General features: G+C 40.7%; 1 protein-coding gene across 10 annotated transcripts in view; it reads left to right on the forward strand.

The window, feature by feature from the left end:
* LOC126073344 (myomegalin) overlaps window positions 1-24,369 on the forward strand; it is a 254,478-nt gene that overhangs the window by 26,204 nt on the left and 203,905 nt on the right. The window contains exon 1 of one of the 10 annotated variants that reach the window (XM_049879937.1): window positions 2,020-2,555. The exons of the other annotated variants lie outside the window; for them this stretch is intronic. Within the exon in view, the coding sequence (XP_049735894.1) occupies window positions 2,536-2,555 (20 nt within the window). The 5' untranslated portion in view covers window positions 2,020-2,535. Of the gene's footprint in view, window positions 1-2,019; window positions 2,556-24,369 lie in introns of those variants that run through there. 10 annotated transcript variants of the gene reach the window in all.

The following is a 24,369-nucleotide window of genomic DNA, read 5'->3' on the forward strand; positions in this document are numbered from 1 at the left end:
GTGTATAAGAGAGAGGTGGGGAATCCGCTTAGAAGGGTACATTTTAAAAAGACTGGAAAGAAATTCAACAAACTACATACTACTAATGACTAATCCAACTGCTCTTATGGATAATTTATTTCCTGTATACTTTCCTGTATTTTTCAGATGTTTTACAGTGAATGTGTTATGAACTTTTTAGAAAAGTTATTTAAAAAATAAATGAGCGTATTTTCTAGCCTCACTTCTGAGACCCCACGATTCATCTGGTTAACGCTATCATTTCTCAAATGAGATGCACGTCTGGCTGTAGACAGAGTTCCTCTCCACAACTCAGTAGCCCATAATTTGATTTGAGACAAAACTAAAAATAGCACCGTTTTAGGTAGGGAGGATGGAAACCTGACTCTCCTCACTCCTTATTTTTTTATTTTGGCCTCAGAGGCGGCAGGAGATTCTTTTCCAGGCAGGTGGCCTATGAGCCTTGTCTAAAGTCAAACTGGACCTTGAAATGTTTCCTGGTAACGTTCTAAACTCAGGAACAGTGTAGCCTTGGCTACAAGCTGAGTGCTAAGGGTGGGGGATTCTAGACTAGGAGCATTTTAGACAGTGCCTCTGAACCCTCAGATGTTTTAGTGGTGTCCTGTCCTCCCCACCCCTAACCCATTGCTGTGAGTCTATTCTGACTCATAGCTACCCTACAGGACAGAGTAGAACTGCCCCATAGGGTTTCCAAGGAGTGGTTGGTGGATTTGAACCACAGACCTTTTGGTTAGCAGCTGAGCTCTTAATCACTGGGCCACCAGGTACTAATCCATTAGGGAACTAATCCACAGAAATGAGGAAGGAGATGAGAGTTTGCCCCAAGAATACCAGCTCTTCACAGGCTCACAATACTCAGGTACACCAGGCTCTTGCCTAAGTTACCTGAGTTGAACTGAATAAATCCGGTGCTTAAGCGCTTGGCTGCTAACTGAAGGTTGGTGGTTCAAACCCATCAGCTGCTCTGTGGAAGAAAGATGGGACAGTCTGCTTCTGTGAAGATTTACAGCCTTAGAAACCCAATGGGGCAGTTCTACTCTGTCCTCTATGGTTGCTCTGAGTCGGAATGGACTTGACAGCGGTGGATTTGGTTTTATTTTTTGGTTTGGGGGAAGCTTTGTTGGTCGTACCTTTGGAAATTCAGAGAACATATCTCTGGGGCCACACCATGGAGAAGACAACCTATATTAGAGTCTCAGCAGAGATTTGAAGTCTGTCCGGGTCTCAGATTTTCATCTATGAAGCAAGGATAACTAAATCAACATCACCCTGTGTTGGCATTATAAAGCTTTTTGCAAATTAAAAAAAGGTCAGTGGTAATGCTAATAATAACAGTGATTATGACACTTAATGAGAAGGTCTTATTTTAGATCTAAAAAGGACCTTCAGAGCTATAACCACTTTAATTATAGCGTGTCTGACTGTTTAAACCTTGATACATAAGTAGATGGTTCTTGGTCTCAGGCAGTGCCATCTCTGGAGGGCCCTTTTCCATGATCTTAGAGCATTTGTGGAGGAGATTTTAGGCCTAAGTTTCTAGGCAGTACAGGAACCCTCTGCCCCCGTGAAGCAAGTTGCCCATGTGCTTGAGAAACTGAAAACCGAAGAGGTGGAATACCATAAAATCAGGGGAAGCCACTGAGATGGAGGCAGCGAATGAAACTGCAAGGTTTTGTTAGGTTGCTTCCTCTCCTGAGGAAGGTTCTTCAGTGAGACTGACCTGTTAGCTCTCTAGGAAGATAACATTCTGCCATATGACCATCTGCTGCATACATCTGAGTTCGGTGCACCTAAACCTTCCTGGACTCCAGCTCTGGTTCCAGGATTACTTGCTGGTGGGTGATGCCGGCACACAGAAGGATCTCCTCTCCAAATTCTTTTTACAGTTGGTTGGTTTTTTTTTTTTTTTTAAAGCCCCTCACTCGAATGGGAGAGGAGCAGAAAGCTTGGTGCGGTGTCGTCTTAAGCCCTCTGCCCTTCTGCCAACATCATCAATTTCAGCGAGCCAGAGAGGAGCTGGAAGATGGGAGGGTGTTTGTATGCAGTGTGGAACCTGGGCCCTTTCTGCCCGGAGCAAACAGGCTGTCGGGAGCTCCGCCTCCCCTCGCGGTTGACAGCTCAGCTGGTGCTGAGCAACTCGTGCCAGCCAGTCGTGTCTCAGCCTGGAGTGTGTGTGCCTGCGGTGCCCGGGCTGCCTTTGGCCTCCGTTCCCAAAACAGCTCTGAGCGCCCCTCCGCTCCAAGTCAAGCTTCCCCACTGAGAAGAGTCCCTCTCTTGTGCCGGTCGCGCAGTTAGCTGAAGGTTTGGCCACGTCAAATCGGTGTTCTAAAAAAAGCCGGGAGCCTTGCTCTCTCTTTGCGGACGCAGAAAGAAGGAACTGGGGAGGAAAAAGCTGCTGCTTTTAACACTGGAGATTTGTGGACAAGGCTTCGCCTCATTTTCCCAGGCTGCTTCCACTCCTGGGTGAGGAGCGTCCTGAGACCAAGGGAAAAAAAAAAAAAAAGCGCCTGGAAAATGGAACAGACTTGGAAGAGGTATGTGGGCTGTTTCTTTCTCGCCGCATTTTGGGCTCAGTGTCCCCCGGCCACCCCCCCATGACCCCCCCCCACCCTCCACTAGCCTTCCCCCAGCGCCCTGGGAAAGAGGCGGCCCCCCACCGCTATGGGGCATTTGACAGCTTCTCTCTGTTATCGCCTGGCCCTCCCTTATTCCTAGCCCACTTCTCTTGGTCCTCCTGTACGTGTTCTCCTCTCTTGTGCTTTCCTTCTTTAATTAGTCTTCCTTTCACCTAATCTTGATGTTAAAAATATCCAGTAAGGCAGCCTGGAAGTTTTGGTAGAAATGTTTCTCTTTTCCTTTTTCTTAGGGCTTTCTTTTCCACAGACTACAGGGATTCCATCCAGTAGGTCTTTCTTTAGAGATACCTTTGATTTCACATACCTTTAACTATCAGATTTGTTCTCAGTCTGCCATGGTTTCCTTCTCAACCTCACTCTCTAGTAGTCACACAAAGGCAAAGGGCTAAGAGGCAGAGCTCGGCAAAGCCCATCTCCAGAGTGGCCAGGTAGAGCCAAACTGGGAGAGGACAGGAGAAAGAAAGAGACCAGGGCACCTTCATCGCCCAGGCTTTGTCAAGACCAGGATGACAGCCTGTTCCTAGGTCAGATTTTGGAGATCCTTGGTAGAATTGTGTTTTCTCCATCCCCTACTCCTTCCTCCAAATGTACTTTAAAATGGAGCTTGCATAAGGAAAGGGTCAGGATAGGAGATTGGGTATGGAGACAAAGACTTTGTTTTTGGTATTTGATGGGAGTGGGTGAGGAGACTGTATTCCAGAAGTGTTTCAATAACAGAGAGTCCCAGCTCTGGAGAACTAGTGAAACGAGCATTCTGACTCCGAAGAGAATGCAGACTGTACAAACACAAAAGGTGAATTTCTACTTGTGTAGAAAACCAGGGGGATTTTAGTTGATTGTTAAGCTCAACAGGAACAACTGGTATAATGTGAATTTTAAGGAAAAGGCACATTGAAGCTTTGAGTATGTTGATAGAAGAAGTATAAAACCCAAAACAAACCCATTGTGCTGTCGAGTCCATTCTGACTCATAGCCACCCTACGGGACAGAGTAGAACTGCCCCATGGGTTTTTTTTTTAGTTAAGAGTTCTATTTTATTCCTCATTTCCTATTAAAAAAAAATTACTGTGCTTCAGCTGAAAGTTTATGGAGCAAATTAGTCTCTTATTCAAAGATTTTATACACAAATTGTTTTGTGACATAGGTTGTAATCATGCAATGTGTCAGCACTCTCCCCCTTTCCCTTTCCACCCTGGGTTCTCCATGCCCATTTGTCCAGTTTTCCTGTCCCTTCCTGTCTTCTTGCCTTTGCATTTGGGCAGGTGTTGCCCTTTTGGTCTCTTACACTTGATTGAACTAAGAAACACATTCCTCACGTGTGTTACCACTTGTTTTATAGGCCTGTCTAATCCTTGGCTGAAAGGTGGACTTTAGGAATGGCTTTAGTTCTAAGGGAAACCCTGGTGGCATAGTGGTTAAGTGCTATGGCTGTTAACCAAAGGATCTGCAGGGTGAATCCACCAGGTGCTCCTTGGAAACTTTATGAGGCAGTTCTACTCTGTCCTATAGGGTCCCTATGAGTCAGAATTGACTTGACGGCACTGGGTTTGGTTTTGATTATTTCTAAGTTAGCAGGATGTCTTGGGGCCATAGTCTATGAGGTTCCACTAGTGTCTGTCAGACATTAAGTCTGGCATTTTTTTTTTTTTGTGAATTTAAATTTTGTTCTACATTTTTTTCTTTCTTTCTGTCTGGGACCTCTATTATCCCTCTCAGAATGCTCGGTGGTAGTAGCTGAGCATCATCTAGCTCTTCTGGGCTCAGGCTGGTGGAGGCTGTGGTTCATGTGGTCCATTAGTCCCATGGACTAATATTTTCCTTGTGTCTTTGGTTTTCTTCATTCTCCTTTGCTTCAGATGTGATGGGACCAGTAGATGTGTTTGAGATGGCTGCTTGCAAGCTTTTAAGACCCTAGGCTCTAACTACCAAAGTAGAATGTAGAACATTTTCTTTAGGAACTATGTTATGTCAGTTGAACTAGATGTCTCCTGAGACCATGGTCTCCAGCCCTGAGCCCGGGTAACTTGGTTTCTCAAGGAGTTTGGATGTGTCTAGGAAGCTCCTATGACTTTGCCTTAGTCAAGTTGTGCTGACTTTCCCTATACTGTGTGTTGTCTTTCCATTTACCAAAGTTAACACTTGTCTATTATCTAGTTAGTGATATCCTCTCCCCGTACTTCCCCTCCATTGTAAATATCAAACCATCAAAGATTGTTTCTTTCTGTGTGTAAACCTTTCTTGGTTTTTTCTAATAATGACCTCATACAATATTTGCCCTTTGGTGATTGGCTTATTTCACTCAGAATAATGCTTTCTAGATTCATCCATGTTGTGAGATGTTTCACGGATTCATCGTTGTTCTTTATCCTTGCATAGTCTTCCACTGTGTGTATGTTCCGTAATTTATTTATCCATTAATCTGTTGAGGGGCACTTAGGTTGCTTCCATCTTTTTGCTGTTGTGAATAATGCTGCAATGAACATGGGTGTGCCTGTGTCTGTTCATGTGAGGGGTCTTATTTCTCTAGGACGTTTTTCTAGGAGTAGGATTGCTGGATTGTATGGTATTTATATTTCCAGCTTTTTAAGGAGGCACCGTATTGTTTTCCATAGTGTTTTTACCATTTTACATTCCCACCAGTAGTGCATAAGAATTCCAACCTCCCTGCAACCTCTCCAACATTTCTTATTTTATTTTATTTGTGTCAGTAATGTTGGGGTGAAATGGCATCTCATTGTAGTTTTAATTTGCATTTCTTTAATGGCTAATGATTGCGAGCATTTCCTATGTGTTTGTTAGCTGCCTGAATGTCTTATTTGGTGAAGAGTCTGTTCATATCCTTTGCCAATTTTTTTAATTGGATTGTTTGTCTTTTTGTTATTGAGGTGTTGAAGTATTCTATAGGTTTTAGAGATTAGATGCTTGTTGGGTATGTCATAGCCAAAATTTTTCTTCCCAGACTGTAAGTTCTCTTTTTACTCTTTTGGTGAAGTCTTTTGATAAGCATAAGTGCTTAATTTTTAGAAACTCCCAGTTATCTAGTTTTTCTTCTAGTGTTTGGGCCTCATTAGTTTTGGTTTGTATTGTATTTGTGCCATGTACTAGGGCCCCTAGCATTGTCCCTGTTTTTTCTTCCATGATCTTTATAGTTTTATATTTAGGTCTTTAATCCATTTTGATTTAGTTTTTGTGTGTGATGTGAGGTGTGGATCCTGTTTCATTTTTTCTTTACAGATGGACATCAAGTTTTGCCAGCATCATTTGTTAAAAAGATTGTGTTTTCCCCATTTAATGGACTTTGGTCCTTTGTCAAAGATCAGCTGACTGTAGGTGGATGGATTTATGTCTCTGTTCTTGATTCTGTGCCATTGGTCTATATATCTGCCGTTGTACTAGTACCAGGCTATTTTGACTACCATGGTTGGATAATAGGTTCTGAGATCAGGTAGGGCGAGGCCTTCTACTTTGTCCTTTTTCTTCAGTAATTCTTTGCTTATCTGGGGCCTCTTTCCTTTTCATGTAAAGTTGATGATTAGTTTTTCTATCTTGTTAAAGAATGCTGTTGGTATTTGGATTGGGATTGCATTATATCTGTAGATCGCTTTGAGTAGAATTGACATTTTCACGATGTTGAGGCTTCCCACCTACGAGTATGGTACTTTTTCTATTTATGTAGGTCTTTTTTGTTTTTTTTCAATAGTGTTTTATAGTTTTATTTGTATATGTCTTATATGTCCCTGGTTAGATTTATTCCTAAGCATTTTAACTTTTTAGAGGCTATTATAAATGGTATTGTTTTCTTGATTTCCTTTTTTGAATTTTTCTTTGTTGGTGTATAGGAATTACTAATTTTTGCATGTTGATCTTGTATCCTGCTACTCTGCTGAATCTTTCTATTTGTTCCAGCAGTTTTCTTGTAGAATCTTTGGGGTCCTCTGTGTGTAGAATCATATCATCTGTGAATAGGGATAGTTTTGCTTCTTCCTTTCCAATTTGGATGGCCTTTATTTCTTTTTCTTGCCTTACTGCTCTAGCTAGAACTTCTAGCACAATGTTAAATAGGTGTGATGATAAAGAGCATCCTTTTCTGGGTCTCATTTTCAGGGGGAATGCTTTCAGCCTCTTTCCATTGAGAATGATGTTGGCTGTTGATTTTGTATAAACCCAAAAAACCCAGTTGATTTTGTATAGATGCCCTTATTATGCTGAGTAATTTCACTTCTAGTCCTATTTTATTGAGAGTTTTTATTAGAAATGAGTGTTGGACTTTATCAAGTGCCTTTTCTGCATCAATTGAGATGATCATATGATTCTTTTCTTATGTTCTATTTATATAGCGGATTATGTTGATTGGTTTTCTAATGTTGAACCATCCCAAAGCTCTAACTCTTTATGGAAGCAAACTGCCACATCTTTCTCCCACAGAGTGGCTCATGGGTTCCAACTGCTGACCTTTCAGTTAGCAACCGAGTGCTTAACCATTGTGCCATCAAGCTCCTAGAAGAAGAATACTGTCTAGATTTACAAGAGATAATTCTACTCTGTGCTCTTTTCTGCTCTGCTTAGGTCTCTCATAGAGGACTGTGCTCTGTTTTGGATGTCCCTACATAAAAGAAGTGCAGTCAGGAGTCAGGAAGGGAATAGAAGCAGCCCTTATGGGGTGACCAAAGGAATTGAGGAGAAGCAAAGATTTGGGGGAGGATGTGGTAGCTCCCCTCAAATATTTGAGAGGCAGTTGATGGTGGAGGGATTAGATCAGTTTAGAATCTCTTACGAACAGAGAACCAGCAAAAATTGGAGCAAGTTGTGGGGAGGAAAGTTATGGCTTAGGGTAAAGGAAAAACTTTCTAACAAATGAGCTGCCTGGGTAGGTAAGGAGATTCTTGACCCTGGAGTCCTTCAGGCAAAGACTAGATGACCACCTGATGGTAACGAGACTGAGTGTATCAGGGATTCTTGCTCTAGATCAATGTTTTCACACATGCATGCACACACACATGCACATGCACATGCACACATACATGCACACGTATTATTTAACTTTTTTGAAGTTAGTATTTATATAAACAAATTCAGAAAAATTACAAAGTATACATTTAAAAGGTCCAATTAATTTCACACAAACTGAGTATATTATGTAATAGGAACCCAGATCAAGAAACAGAACATTACAAGTACCCTTGAAGCCCTCCTTATCTCAAGGATAACCATTATCCTGATTTTTAACTCCCATTTATTTTGCTGGTTTTTGAACTTTAAGTAAATGAAGTTATACATTGTATACTCTTCTTTTATCTGGCTTCTTTCACTCAACACTATGCTTGTGGGATTCTTTTACACTGGTGTAGTCATAGTTCGTTCTTCTGGCTTCTGTGTAGGATTCTATTGTGTGAAAATATCACAATTTTTTCTATTCTCTAATTTATGGGCATTTGGGTAATTTCCACTTTGGGGCTATTAATAATAGTGTGGCTATGAACATCCTTATACATGCCTTTTAGTGAATATATGTATATATTTGATAAGTAAATATGTAGAAGTAGAATTGGAAATTATATTCATAGGAAATGCATGTTCAGCTTTAGTAGATACTGCCAAATTGTTTTCTAAGGTGGTTACAAAAGGATATCCAAAGGGCTGGAGACTCAGTGCAAAGGTGCTCTACATCACTGGTCATCAGGAAAATGTAAACTAGAATCATGGTGTCATACCACTACACACATATCAGAATGGCTAAAATGAAAAACACAGAAAATACCAAATATTGACCAGGTGGAACAGTCAGAATCTTCAAACTTTTTTTTTTTTTTACCCCTACCCACAACAAGAAATTTACATTACAACCAAGTACATTCGTATCTGTAACTAAAACGAAAGTTTCATGTAACAATACCAAAAAGTAAACCAAAGCCAGTGCAGTTGAGTCGATTCCAACTCATATCAATGCTATAGGACAGAGTAGAACTGCCCCATGGAATTTCCAAGGAATGCCTGGTGGATTCAAACTGCCGAACCTTTGGTTAGTAACCGTAGCACGTAAGCAGCACGCCACCAGGGTTTCCCATGTAACAATACTTGACCTTATTATGTGTTTTGTATTCTATTTTCTATCCTATCCTTTTTCTTTAAAAAAAGGTGCTGGCTGTGATTCACTAAATTTATTTCATCACTTAATGGGTCACATTTGGAGAAATCTTATAATCATTGCTGTTGTCTCATATCCTCCACAACTTACAGATCGGATCAGATAGAAACATTTATGTAAAATGTGATAGCCCTGTACAGGCCAGGCATTGTGCTAGGCACTAAGGATAAAACAATGAATGAAACCAGGCTTTACATTTTCATGGTCTGTAATTTTAATACAGATGGGGTAAGGCAGAGATAGAGCCCTAGTGGCACAGTGGTTAAGTGTTCGGCTGCTAACCAAAAGGTCAGCAGTTTGACTCCACCAGCCACTCCTTGGAAACCCTATGGGGCAGTTCTGCTCTGTCCTGTAGGGTTGTTATGAGTTGGAATTGACTCAATAGCAACAGATTTTTTTTTCTTAAGGCAGAGATCTGCATTGATTGGTCAGGGAACACAGTGGAGAAGCCCAGACTGGGGGATTCAGAAAATAAAAATTAACCATAATAGCTACGATTTGAGCGTGCTAGTGGCTCTGTGGTAGAATTCTCCCTTTCCATGCAGGAGACCCAGGTTCAATTCCCGGCCAGTGCACCTTGCGTGCATCCACCACCTGTCTGTCAGTAGAGGCTTGTGTGTTGCTATGATGTGGAGCAGGTTTTAGCAGAGCTTCCAGGCTGTGATGGACTAGGAAGAAAGCCCTTAGGATCGATTTCTGAAAATCAGCCAGTGAAAACCCTATGGATCACAATGGTCTGATCTGCAGCTGATCATGGGGGTAACAGAGGACCAAACAGCGTTTTGGAAGCCCTGGTGGCATAGTGGTTAAGAGCTTGGCACTAACGAAAAAGTTGGCAGTTCAAATCCACCAGGTGCTCCTTGGGAACTCTACAGGGCAGTTCTACTGTGTCCTATAGGGTCACTATGAGTTAGAAGCGACTCGATGGCAAAAGGTACAGTTTTTAGCTACCTTTATTAAGCTTTCATTATGTGCTAATTCCTTTGCTTAGTTTATTTCACTTAATTCTTAAAGCCATATGAGGTAAGTGTTGTTATACCCATTTTTAAGATAAGGAAATTGAACTTTAGAGATTACATAATTTTCTCAGGGTGACACACACAATTCAGGAAAAAAAAAAAAATGCAGCCTGGAACTGCCTAATTTCAAAGCCAGTGCTCTTAATTGCTTCACTTGAGTTGAGTCTTGTAGGAGACTCAGTTTCGGAGTTGATTCTGAAGCTGGTTACTTATCCTTAAGCTTGAGACTGTGATTCTTTCCCCAAGTTTCATTCTGGCCGCTCTGGAAAGCCTCCTGTCAGGGGTTCTCCACATGACCCCATACCCATTATCTTGCTTGGTCTACTCACCAAGAACAGGATACTGAGTATTTGAGTTCTCGAAGTTAGACATCTTCTACTCCCATCTATACAACATCCACTCCTCTAAAGCTCAATAGGAGTGCTTTTCTAGACTCCAATGTTGCTGCCAGACTCTTTGGTTAAATCATTTAGGGAAAGCATGGCTGGTTCTGGAAGAGCAGATTTCCCATGAATACTGGCCTTGCAAAAGCTGTTTTGGCCATTAATCAAACTGATATCCATGAATAGAGTAAGTGTTGTCAAAAAAAAAAAAAAAAAAAACTCCTGAAGATGGCGAAGAATCGAATGAGGATAGTTTTTCTCAGCTTGCAAGTCTAATATCAATCAGGCTAACAGCTTCTACTGCTCTAAATATTTAGCATTCACCTATGTGGACTAGCAAATCCCTATACCTTCTGCCCTAAAGCATTTTGTGGTATTTCAGGTTGACTGTATTATAACCAGAAGGTCAGCAGTTCGAATCTACCAGCCACTCCTTGGAAGCCCAATGGTGTGGTTCTATTCTGTCCTGTAAGATTGCTGTGAGTTGGAATCTACTCAATGGCAAGGGGTATTATATCCTATAGTTGTTGTAACAAATTACCACAACATTAGTGGTTTAAAAACACACAAATTAATTATAATTCAGGAGGTCAGAAGTCTGAAAACAGGTCTTACAGACTGAAATCAAGGTATCAGCAGGGCTGCGTTGCCTCTGCAGGCTCTAAGAGGAGAATGCATTCCTTGCCTTTTTTAGCTTCTAGGGGCTGTCCATGTTCTTTGGTTCATGACCCCCTTCTAGCAATGGCATCACTCTGACCTCTGCTTCCGTCATCACATCTCCTTCTCTCATTCTGACCCTTCTGTGTCTCTCTTATAAGGACCCTTGTAATTACATTGGGCCCACGTGGATAATCCAGGATCGTCTCCCCATCTCAAGATCGTTAACTTAATTTCATATTCAATATCCTTTTTACCATAGAAGTTGATATGGTCATAGATACTGGGAATTAGGATTTTAACTTCTTGGTCGGGTGTATTATTGAGCCTATCACACTACTAAGTGGTGGAAAAAGCCATTACTAATTCTCTTCTCTTTTTATGGGAAATGTTCTTGCTTCTAGCCTATGGAAAAGCTGAATATAAGTCAGGTGAATCATATGTGAAGCTTATACAACTTCCCTGGACAAATAAAACTCAATAAAAAGTGAACTTGGAAAATTTAAGGGCTATGTACAAGACTGAAGACTAAGAAAGGAAAATAAATTAGTCTGCTTTGTTTAGTTTTTATTACCCTGTAATTTGTTTACTAAAATGCAAGCATTACAAGGATTTACCTACTATGCCTGTGAAAATTTGGAGAAAGGAATTAATATCCAAATAAATGATGGTCCTGTTTCAAAATTCAAGAATTTCAGTTCAGTTTTTCCTTACCCACATAGCGAAAATATAGCCTTCAAGTAAGACAAGATGTCCATTTACGGTAGTTATAGTACAATTAACAGACCCTCATTGATAGCTTATTTGCATTTTTTTTCTCTCTATATTAACTGTTAGCCTAGGGAAAGCAAGGACATTTATTTCTCTTTGAATTCATGGTGAGTTAGACAGTCTTGTTTACTAATGCGTGGTTATATCTGTAGATGACCCTCCCCCTATTTTATAGATGTGGCAGCTGAGGCTAGAGAGGTTAAGTAATTTGCTGGGGTCACACAACTAGTAAAGGGCGGTGTATGAAAGTCTGTTTGATTCCTGTGTCTTTGGTTGCCATGGTGTTAGCGCTTTGTATACAGCACTTTGTATTAGGAAAGTGCTTGTTTTCATAATTCTCTTACTGTAACATCTTCGGATGAATTCCCTGTTTAACATCTGGCCCTGGTAGCAACTAATTCTCTGAATTCTGGGAAGGAAAATCTCTACCTTTGCAACTCTGCTCTTCTTTGTGTGTGTGGCAAATACATATGTAACAAAACATTCAACATTTCAATAATCTTCACATGGACGGTTCAATGACAGTAATTATGTTCATCAGGCTATTCAGCTATCACCCTCTGGTCTACTTTTAAAAAGGTCTATACTTGGATTTTGGAGCCCTGATGGCACAGTGGTTAAGAGCTACTAACCAAAAGGTCGGCAGTTCAAATCTACCAACCGCTCCCTGGGAACTCTATAGGGCAGTTTTGCTCTGTCACATAGGATGCCTATGAGTCAGAGTTGACTCAACAGCAATGGGTTTGGGTTTTTTTGGATTGTACTTGGATTTCGGCTTGGGGAATTTGACCCAGTCAGTGCTTTCACCCCACTTACTTATTTCTCACATGCCAGATCAGAATGGACACCCCTCTTCTTCTAGGTGATGTGCTCAGCCTGGATTTAAGATATGGGAAGACTGGGGAGGGGTTGTTTTTGTCTCTGAAAAGATAGGCGGGCTGGCCCTCATTACAGTTCCCATCCAGACTGTGTGGCTCACGGGACCGAGGCTGAGGGATCATGTATACAGGCTGTGTCTGAGCATCTATTCATCCAGTGAGTGCCCAGGAGCACCACTCCTATTGGGATTAACTCTACTCTATAAATAAAATTCCAAACTGGGCTCAGAACATTCCGCAAGTTGTCTCTGGCAAAAATTCAAGTAGCATTTAAACTTAGAAGAAAGTCTAGAATAAAAGAGATGTCATGATGACCCAAGGTGGCTCTACCCAATTCTATTTTAAAACATCCGAATACACTGAGAACTTGTTTTCCTGCCTCTGAGCATCTTCTGACAAGCATGAGCTAAATTTTTTTTCCCTGAGTCCTCATGTTTGAAGCACTTCATTAGTAGTCATAGACTATTTATAATGAGCTTTTATAATAATAATAAAAATAATTTGTATTTTCAAAGCACTTTAATAGTTTGTAGTGTACTTTCCCTTAATCATTTCATGATCTCTAGTCCTTTTCTGCTTGTTTCACTCTGCAGAGGCTTCTTTCTCCTTCCCATGGCTTCGCTAAGGCTAGCTTGGGAAGTGGTAACCAACATCTGGTATCTTCTCATCATGGCCCATGTGGAAGGGGTATAAAGAGGTAATAATTGCTCACATGTGAAAAGCATTGACTCACAAAGAAACTGAATAATTGCTAACATTTTACACAATTTAAAAATATATTTATTTTCTATTTCATAATATAGAATATTACTGTTCACAATGTGAAATAGCTTAGCATGTGGAAGTACCATATTTACTAATCATTCCTCTATGCTAAGGCCTTTAGTTTTCCTATTTTTAACTATTATAAGTAATACTTAGTAAATATGCAGCTGTATAAAGCATCATCTCCCCGGGATTATTTTTGAATGATAGATACTCAGAAGTATAACTATGTCAGACACTGCTAGCTCTTAAAAATACATTGTGAATTGCTGAGGGTTATAATCTCACTAGAACTGTATTTCATTCAATTTAAATATCTCTTTCAAGACCAAAACCCTATATTGCATAAGGGGAAACTGAGGCATATAGTGATTAAAGTGGCAAATACTAGGTGAATCCGTAGCAACGTTCCTAAATTTTACCTTTATCTAAGGTAAAATGCTTCACTTTCACTATTAATCTCTGTTACCATCTTGAAGTATCTCCCGAAACAGGAATAAACAGAAAATAAAAAAAGTAGAATTACATCAAAATTATATGTACATATTAGGATGTGATTTGGAAGAAAGAATAAAAAAAAAAGGTGCTGTATTTTGTTATAGGATCATGGACAACATTCTTTCGTAAAAACTAAATCAGTATATATATTTTTAAATTTTTATCGTGATTTAAGTCAAAGTTTACAAATCAAGTCAGTCTCTCACATAAAAACTTATATACACTTTGCCACATACTCCCAATTGCTCTCCCCCTAATGAGACAGCCCGCTCCCTCCCTCCACTATCTCTTCTCGTGTCCATTTCACCAGCTTCTAACCCCCTCCACCCTCTCATCTCCCCTCCAGGCAGGAGATGCCAACATACTCTCAAGTGTCCACTTGATCTAAGAAGCTCACTCCTCATCAGCATCCCTCTCCAACCCATTGTCCAGTCCAATCCCTGTCTGAGGAGTTGGCTTTGGGAACGGTTCCTGCCTTGGGCTAACAGAAGGTCTGGGGGCCATGACCACTGGGATGCTCCTAGTCTCAGACCATTAAGTCTGGTCTTTTTACTAGAATTTGGGGTCTTCATCCCACTGCTCTTCTGCTTCCTCAGGGGTTCTCTGTTGTGTTCCCTATCAAGGCAGTCATCAATTGTAGCAGGACACCATCTAGTTCTTCTGGTCTCAGGCTGATGTAGTCTGTGGTTTATGTGGCCCTTTCTGTCTCTTGGGCTTGTACTTACCTTGTGTCCTTGGTGTTCTTCATTCTCCTTTGATCCAGGTGGGTTGAGACTCATTGATGCATCTTAGGTGGCCACTTGCTAGTGTTTAAGACCCGAGACACCACTCTCCGAAGTGGGATGCAGAATGTTTTCTTAATAGGTTTTATTAAGACCATTGACTTAGATGTCCCCTGGAACCATGGTCCCTAAACCGCTGCCCCTGCTATGCTGGCCTTTGAAGCATTCAGTTTATTCAGGAAACTTCTTTGCTTTTGGTTTAGATCAGCTGTGCTGACCTTGCCTGTGTTGCGTGTTGTCTTTCCCGTCACCTAAAGTAGTTCTTATCTACTATCTAATTAGTGAATACCCCCTCCTACCCTCCCTGCCTCCCTCCTCTCATAACCATCAAAGAATATTTTCTTCTGTGTTTAAGCTATTACTTGAGTTCTTATAATAGTGGTCTCATACAATATTTGTCCTTTTGCACCTGACTAATTTCACTCTGCATAATGCCTTCCAGATTCCTCTATGTTATGAAATGTTTCCCAGATTCATCACTGTTCTTTATCGATGCATAGTATTCCATTGTGTGAATATACCACAATTTATTTATCCATTCATCCATTGATGGGCACCTTGGTTGCTTCCATCTTTTTGCTATTGTAAACAGTGCTGCAATGAACATGGGTGTACATATATCTGTTAGTGTAAAGGCTCTTATTTCTCTAGGATATATTCTGAGGAGTGGGATTGCTGGATCGTATGGTAGTTCTATTTCTAGCTTTTTAAGGAAGTGCCAGATCGATGTCCAAAGTGGTTGTACCATTTTACATTCCCAACAGCAGTGTATAAGTGTTCCAATCTCTCCACAGCCTTTCCAGCATTTATTGTTTTGTTTTTTTCAGATTAATGCCCTCCTTGTTGGAGTGAGATGAAATCTCCTTGTAGGTTTGATTTGCGTTTCTCTAATGGCTAGATCATGAGCATTTCTTCATGTATCTGTTAGCTACCTGAATGTCTTCTTTAGTGAAGTGTGTGTTCATATCTTTTGCTCATTTTTAAATTGGGTTATTTGTCTTTCTGTAGTTGAGTTTTTGCAGTATCACGTGGATTTTAGAGATCAGGCGCCGATTGGAAATGTCATACCTAAAAAATTTTACCCCAGTCTGTAGGTAATCTTTTTACTCTTTTGGTGAAGTCTTTGGATGAGCATAGGTGTTTGATTTTTAGGAGCTCCCAGTTATCTAGTTTTTCCTCTGGATTGTTAGTAATGTTTTGTATACTGTTTATGCCATGTATCAGGGCTCCTAAAGTTGTTCCTATTTTTTCTTCCATGGTCTTTATCATTTTAGATTTTATATTTAGGTCTTTGATCCATTTTGAGCCCGTTTCTGTGCATGGAGTGAGGTATGGGTCTTGTTTCATTTTTTTGCAGATGGATATCCAGTTATACCAGCACCATTTGTTAAAAAGACTGTCTTTTCCCCCATTTAACTCTTTTGGGGCCTTTGTCAAATATCAACTGCTCGTATGTGGTTGGATTTATGTCTGGATTCTCAATTCTGTTCCAACAGTCTATGTATCTGTTGTTGTACCAGTACCAGGCTGTTTTGACTGCTGTGGCGGTATAATAGGTTCTAAAATCAGGTAAAGTAAGGCCTCCCACTTTGTTCTTCTTTTTCAGTAATGCTTTACTTATCTGGGGCCTCTTTCCCTTGCATATGAAGTTGGTGATTTGTTTTTCCATCTCATTAAAAAATGATGTTGGAATTTGGATCCAAATTGCATTAAATCTTCAATATATGTTTTTAAAGTAAGAAGGAATTTACGTTTGTGACTGCCAAGTGATAACGTGTGTAGTTTGGAATTGGGTTGATTTTAGAAAGACTCTCATGGCATTGGTTAGAGATCTCTAGGTTATTAGCACATGGCAACAGCAGTATTGCCAGGAAACTCACGGAGCTAGTTGTGGAGCGATTGTCGCCTTACCCACCCTGAGCTAAAATTATTATGAGTGGGCATTACTTAATATACCAGTTGTTCCCACCTACACACCCAGCCTTGGCTTTGCTAGGACAACTTTGTTTATCCTTCAAAGGTTAGTTTCAGCATTACCTCCTTTGGGAATTATTCCTGGGTGGTTATACCTAGTTACAGGTGTTTTCTGTAGCCAGAACATGTTTTGCCTACTCTGTCATAGCACGTAGCTAGTTGGTTTATTTGGTGTTACTTATACTCTTGAGTTTATTGGAGGAAAGACCATCTTTTATCTCTAAATCTTCAGCATCTGGTATGTAGTACTAAGCAGATGCTCAGTGAAGTACTTTCCAGAGAACATTCCCTGCCAGGCTGATGTGAATATCTGTTTGGTAGGTACCTCCCTAGTATGGCATGGATATAGCAGGCTATCAAAACTCGATGTCATTATACATCCAAGTTGTCTTTTATCATTTTTTAAGAAATATGCATCAAGTTCCTGTTATGATCTAGACTCCTTCATGGCTAGGTACACGATAGTGAATGATATAAAGCCTCTGTCCTCAGGGAGCTGGTGTTCTAGTGGGGTCATTAGGCATGAGCATAAATCACTGTTACACCTTGACCTTACAGTTCCTTGATTTTAATTCACTTCAGTATTCTATAAGCACAGCCATCCTTAGCTCATCTTTACTCCATATTCTCCACCCTCAGGATCCTTACCTCTGAAATTCCATTCCCTGACCACAAGGTCAAGTCTCTCATTTCCCCATTCTTTTTTAATGTTCACTTCACCTCATCACTCACTGTAGTTCCTCTGTATCTCCCTGGTCATCTCATTCTTACCTCATTTATCTTCCTACTGAGATTAGACCTTAGAGTCAGCTATTTGAATCATGTTCTCAGCACTGCTTTAGAATCTCTTACTGCCTTAGTGGTCCCCAAGCCTAGATAGCCCTCAATCAGTTTTATTATTCACTAGAATCTTATAAGCATTGTTCTAGTACATTATAAAGCCATACTGAGAAGGTAGAGTCTAGGCTCATTTTTTCTCATTTCAGGCAGACGTATAATACTGCTAAGATATTCTCCTCCTCCAACTTGCCTCCTTCCCCTCCATGTCTTCCCCTGACTCGTCCTCTCCCCCTAAAAAAAATATTCCTCACAACCTTTGATTTCAGTAATGTAAGTGAAAGCAAGATGCAAAATTGTTTTTTCAGTACTTATTTCCATTTTGTGGAATTCACACAGGCATGGAAACTGAAGAATAATGAAAAGTAAATAAATTAAAATCTTTTTATTTATCAAATATTTGATGTTACCTTTAGGTGATAACGTTCTTTATTATTTTTAGTTTTCTTTGCACAATATCTCCTTTCTAAAACTTCTACAAGGAGCATGTTATATTTTTAAAATCATAAAAATAGACATTATAAATGAAATTGAATTATAGGCATTCATTATAAAGAAAAGACAAAGAAAAATGAAATATATGTAAAAAAAGTAAATGGAAAGAAAAAATAAATTATGTATCTTTTGACATCTGATTAAAGGTCTGAGATAGACCGAGCCAACTGCATCAGCATGAAGGAAGGATGAGTGCCTTGTAGATACTGGCTGTTAATAAAAGCTGGGGACTATAGAATGCATTGCCAAGGCCAAAAGGAAAAGCTCAAGTTAGGTTTTAAAAGTGAGTGGAGAGTCCACACACCATCCGTAGCTGGTATGACTGAATCCAAAGAAGATTTATTTTAGTGTCTCTTTTGAAAGACTGATTGGGGTATCTTAGCTGATTTAAGGGATGGGGAGGAAAATTTATTAGATATTTGGATGCAAGATGACCTCATGAGGGAAATAATTACCTGAGTTGTCTCTATCATTTTACAGTATTAAGCGTCTTCTCTTAACCCTAATGGATAACACCGAGAAAAATAACTTTAGTTCCTTTTAGGACGAGAACTTAGTGCAGGAGGGAAAAAGGTCCTAAATTCAAAGAAGTTGCAGATGTACAGTGCTGTTTGTAGTTCATTGTAACTATTGAGGACTACTGGCCCGGAAACCTTCCTGCCAGAGTTCCATTTGCCCGTGGGCACTCTCAGTGAATAGACTGTGTTGACTGAAGGGTGTTAATTGCAGCCTGTATTGGAGCAAGGCATTCTGTAGTCCCCAGTACCTGTCATCAGTGCCAAGTCAGCCCACACTGTCAGTGTGCGTAGAGAGGTGCACAAGTGATGTGCACAAGTGATGTGCACTCTGCTCTGAAGGGCTTCACCAATTAAGCATTTTAGCTCAATGATAGGTCTTGAATTGAGAAAAAAATTATAATCTCCTTGTGTTTATTACATAATAGTCTTGGGCTCTGCATCTGTGACTTCTGCCCTATTTGCATTTGAATATGTGTTTTGCAATTCAAGTGTTGATTGGGGGTATTTGGCAACATTTGGAACACAGAAGATACACTCAGTGTCTCTTGTCAAGAGAAAAAAGATCTAAGGCGAAGTATCAGAGCTTGTACACTAATGGCCTTTTCCATTCTGATTGTGTCTGTTTTCACCCTCCTCCCTGCCTTTATTCTCTTGGTCTGTTAGGGATAGTACCAAGTGTTATCACAGAAGGAATTCAGGGAAGGAATTCATCTTCTGGAGAAATTTGGATAGTGTCTTAGGGTAGGTTCTCTAGAGAAGCAAAACCAGTGAAGTGTCTATAGGGAGAGAGAGAGAGAGTCAGATTTATATATAAAAAAGGCTCACACAGTTATAGAGGATGGAAGGTCTCAAGTCCATGGGTAGGCTGGAGGCTTCTCCCGGCTCAGGTAGCTGCAGGGGCTGGCAAACCCAAGAGCTGATGAATCCCAAAATCCACAGGCAAGCTGCTAGCTCAAGTCCCAAGAACTGGAGGTCAAATGAACAGGAGCCAGCTGCAGGATCCAGAGCAAGCAAAAGCCAGCAAGTCTTGCCAGAAAGCCCACCTATATTGGCTGCAGGCCACATGGCAAGGAAACTCCCTTTCAACTGACTGGCTACTCACAGCAGATCCCATCATAGAAGTGATCACATTATGTCAGATCTCATCACAGAAGTGATTAACTCATTATACGACTGCCAAACTGCATTGTAACTGCCAACCCACTGAGGAACATGGCCCAGCCCAGTTGATACACAGTTTCAACAATCATAGATTGGGATAATATAAAATGGATGGATGACTCACTTTTCAGGGTGGGACCTATGTAAAAAGTCATACCAGCCACTTCCCATTTAGGCTTTTAATTTATATGTCACATGACCTCTGTTATACTCAAATATTCACATTGTGAACTGTATCCATTGGGAATGAGTTTGTATCATGGATTGAATTGTGTCCCCTAAAAATATCTGTCAACTTGGCTAGGTCATGATTCCCTTGTATGATTGTCTACTATTTTACCATCTGATGTGATTTCCCTATGTGTTGTAAATCCTATCACTATGATGTAATAAGATGGATTAGTGGCAGTTGATGAGGTCTACAATTTAGATAGTGTCTTAAGCCAATCTCTTTTAAAAGAGAGAAGTGAGCAGAGAGACAGTAGACTCTAAGCATCTAGATGACACAGTATAGTTTTTATTTGCTTTTTGTTATTTCTAGTGCCTAGCACATAAGCAACTTATCAATAAATGTTTATGAAATAGCATTAAAAGCCCACCCCCCCAGTAACAACCAGGTCCCAGTTCTTCACTCTAAGTACTGTTATCGCAGATAGTATTCTTCCCCTTGTAAATTTCTGTTTATAATAAGAAAACCATATAAAAAGAAGTTTGAAAGATAGAAAATGTCTCCAGAAGATGTCCTCTGTCCCCAGGCTTAGAGAAGTTAACCAAGGATGGTGGTAAGTAACGAAGTTGGGGGGCCAGAGCCTGTGGTACCTGGAACAGCCTAAGCGTATGTGAGTGGCCTGGGGAAGGTTCCTGAAAATAACCACCCCTTTGGGAGTTTATGGAATCCTGGTGGCTCAGTGGCTAAGCATGAGGCTGCTAACCAAAAGGTTGGCAGTTCGAATCCACCAGCCACTCCTTGGAAATCCTATGGGGCAGTTCTACTCTGTCCTGTAGGGTCACTATGAGTCAGAATTGACTCGAAGGCAATGCGTTTTTGGTTTGGGTGGCACAGTGGTTAAGAGCTTGGATGCTAACCAAAAGATCAGCAGTTTGAATCTACCTGCTGCTCCTTGGAAACCCTATGGGGCCGTTCTGCTCTGCCCTATAGGGTTGTTATGGGTTGGAATCAACTCAATGGCAACGAGTTTGGTTTTGGTTCGGAGTTTGTACACTCATATGGGAAGAAATAACCCTAGGTTAACTATTTTAATAGGTGAGACTGAGTAGAATAAAGTCATGAGGACTAGGCATATACCAGCTCCTCAGAAATTGTTGGGAGGGATTTTGATCCTGTGATATAAGTATCTCATACTGTTCAAAGACTTGTTGTACAAGTGTTTATAATAGAGAAGTTGTATGTTTGCCATCTTGCCATTTCTCTTGAACAATATCGTCCGTTAACACAATCCATTGCTCTTCTTGGTCCACAAATTAAACAGGCCAGAATATAAGGTGATAACATCAAATACGTAGCTTACAAGGGAAGGCCTACAGCTGCCTTATACAGAGTATTTCTCTGTAGGCTCCATCACTGTACTACCCTTTGCTAAGAAAGTAGGAACCCAAGTCTCTGCCCCTCCCCCACAGCGTTATGAGAGGCTAGGTTAGTGGGACTGGTAAAATGTCTAAAGCTTGGAAAGCAGCTATGTCAGCAGCCATTTTCAAACAAAGCAAATTTGAGTGCCTTGGATATTTATTCCTGACCATAATAGAAACCACCATACTTAGAAAATTACTGGAAGAAATCATCAGGGTACAGTTTGAAAACATCAGAATATCAAGGGGGGGGGTAGATAGCTTTGATAGGAACAAGTATTTTCTGATCATTTTTAACCTAACCACCCTGGAAAAACTGTAAGAAAAGCTAGTAATATGGGAAATTGAATTTTGATGTATCGTTTGAATTTGATATCTTAATAGCTACCTATCAGCCAGTCAAGAAAATATGGGTGATACACCAGGCAGAAATTAAGTGGGTGAAGAGCTTGTGGAAGGGCTGTACTTGGAAAATGCTGGCTCTTCAGGTTAAGCAAAAAAGTGTCTTGGCAGAAACATTAATAAATGTAATTTCAGTGGAATTAGTATTGACAGATTGATGAAGTAAGCATAAAGATAAAGGATAAAGTTATGAAAGTAATGTTTATTCTTCAGGAGTCCTGGTGGCACAATGGTTAAGCACTCGGCCGCTAACAGAAAGGTTTAAGCCCACTCAGAGGCTCCATGGGAGAAAGACCTGACGATCTGCTCTTGTAAAGATTATAGCCTAGAAGATCCTATGGGACATTCTGCTCTGTCACATGGGGTCCCTATAGGTTCAAATAGATTCTACGGCACCTAACACAATCAAAAACCCATTGCTGTTGAGTCAGTTCCCACCTATAGCAACCCTATATGACAGAGTTGAGCTGCCCCATGGGATTTCCTAGGCTCTAATCTTTATGGAAGCGGACTGCGACATCTTTCTCCCGAGGAGTGCTGGTGGGTTCGAACCACTGACCTTTTGGTTAGCAGCTGAGCGCTTAACAACTGCACCACCAGAGCTCCTCACTAGAACAGGGAAGCAAAATTTAAGGTAAAAGAATGGGGGAGGGTATATATGTACATGGATGCAAGAGGACTCCAAGTGCCTTGGTGAACCTCGTGCTAGCCACACGTTAGTCATTCATGGACTGATTTTTTTTTTTTTTTAATCTAGAAACACTTGAGTTTGAGAAATTAGGACAAGTATATACATGTATTTTCTAGGCTTGGATCATAGGGAAGAATTTACCAACATGTATTACAGCTTTCTATGTGTTAGTGGGTGGCCAGACTTGGAGTATGTCTCTAGCAAACCCCAGTTCTCTTTGTACTTCAGTTTATCAGATGTTGTCACAAGCTGCAACCCCCCAGACATGTAGTCAGTGTGTCTTCACTATTAGCCCCTTCCCTTGGGGAGAATCAAATTCCTTCCCAACCTTTTGGAACAGCTGAGTGAGCCCCACTCTCTGGGAATAAGAGAGGAAACTTGAGCTGCTAATTGAGCTAAAGTGATTTTTTAAAAATCTCCTGAGAGATTACAAGTGTCCCCATTAACTCAGGACCCATCCAAAGTGACCTCTCTACCTTTCCAGTTATTGATTCATGCTGGGCAGGCTGCATGCTCAAAGTGGGTGTGGGTGGGATGGAGAAGAGGAGGTATCTGGTGGGGCTGCTTTGCCTATGCATTGCCTTGTTGTAACCTGCTCCCGAGCTACAAAGTGGAATCTGTGGAGCAAGGAGGATTGGATGAGATCAGGCCTGGAAAGTACCCTGGACCCTCGGAAAGTATTAAAATGCACTTTATGATTAAGTGGTTTTTAGAATTGCGTAATGACTGCAAGGGACCTTAGAATTTCATGTCTTTCTTTTATAAATATTTGAGAAATCTGAAGCCCAGGGAGGTAAACGTGATTTACAAGCCAGTTAGCTTGTTGTCACAAATTAATGAATTGTATATTGATGCCAATAGGTTTCTCAAGACTGTGTCTTGAAGTAGAAATAAAATTCTGTCTGCACTTGATCTATATCAGAGTAACAGCCTCAGAGGCCTGCAGGGAGCCAGGTGATGTCATACAGTGGTGTCACTAGGGTTGGTGTCACCCAGTGCAGTAACTCATGGTGTTACCCCCCACACCCCAAGGACCTCCTCCCATACCAGATCATACAGAATCCTTAGTAATGTTTTTTAACACTAAGGTTACTCATAAATTGTAATTCCCATATATCACTCCTTCTTCTCCTTTAATTACTACTTCATCCTCAAAAAAGTTATTGATACAGGTTCACAAATGCTAATTCCCGTAATATTGTAGCTAAAACACCAGAAAATTTGACAAAATCAACAGTATAAAAACACTGAAGACAAAGAAAACAACGGCACGTGCTACACGCAGACAAAACCACGTGATTCTAGGTGTCATTGTAATTGGGTAATAATGACAGCTCTGACCAGAGCACATTAGAAGGTTCAAAAAGTAAATTAGCATAGAGTTTTAGCCTTGTAGGTATATTGACACATGTAAGCTGGGCTTACAAAAAAGGTTTTTGTTGTTATAACTAATGACAGGGATATTTTTATTAAAAAATAGTAATAAATTTCTGCTGAAGCATTGCACAAAAACTTTTATAGGCAGTCATTTTGGTGTCACTCCCTCTGACAGTGTCACCCAGTGTGATCTGTACCCTCCATACCCTCCTAGTGATGCCACTGATGTCATAAATGAGTGAGTGAGCTGGGACTCAGAGACAGGAGTGGCAGGGACCATGGCAAACTGGAGAATATGTGCTTTGTTGTTTTGTTTAAAGCAGACAGATTCTCCCTATGTGGAAAGGCAGGCCCAGTGTCGCTAGATCCACGCATTTTCCAAGACAAGTTAGAAATGGGTCAACCTTACAGGGGCCAAATAAAATATACTGGATGGGCTGAATTTGGCCTGAGGGATGACCTTGCTCTTCCTGGCATATGCACAGTTACCTTTGTCTGCTGCTGAGCCTAATGTAATCCACCCAATGAGTAAATAACAGCAGCTGAGTATAAGTGTTTTCCCTACAGATATTTCAAGACGTTGTTCTGGTTGATAGTTTCAACATCCTCCCATTACTTACCTCAACAGAGGGGGTCCACGAGTAGTACATTCATCTCTCTGCATTTCTTACTCTCAGGAGAAGTTTTTAATGAAAGCGAAACAATCAAAAGGCCATTAGTGGAGAAAGGAAGAGGCAGAGAGCCTGGAAGAACCACAAGCCAGTGATCTGCT

Source organism: Elephas maximus, chromosome 3 (genome assembly GCF_024166365.1).
Source record: "Elephas maximus indicus isolate mEleMax1 chromosome 3, mEleMax1 primary haplotype, whole genome shotgun sequence".
Taxonomy (NCBI): Eukaryota; Metazoa; Chordata; class Mammalia; order Proboscidea; family Elephantidae; genus Elephas; species Elephas maximus.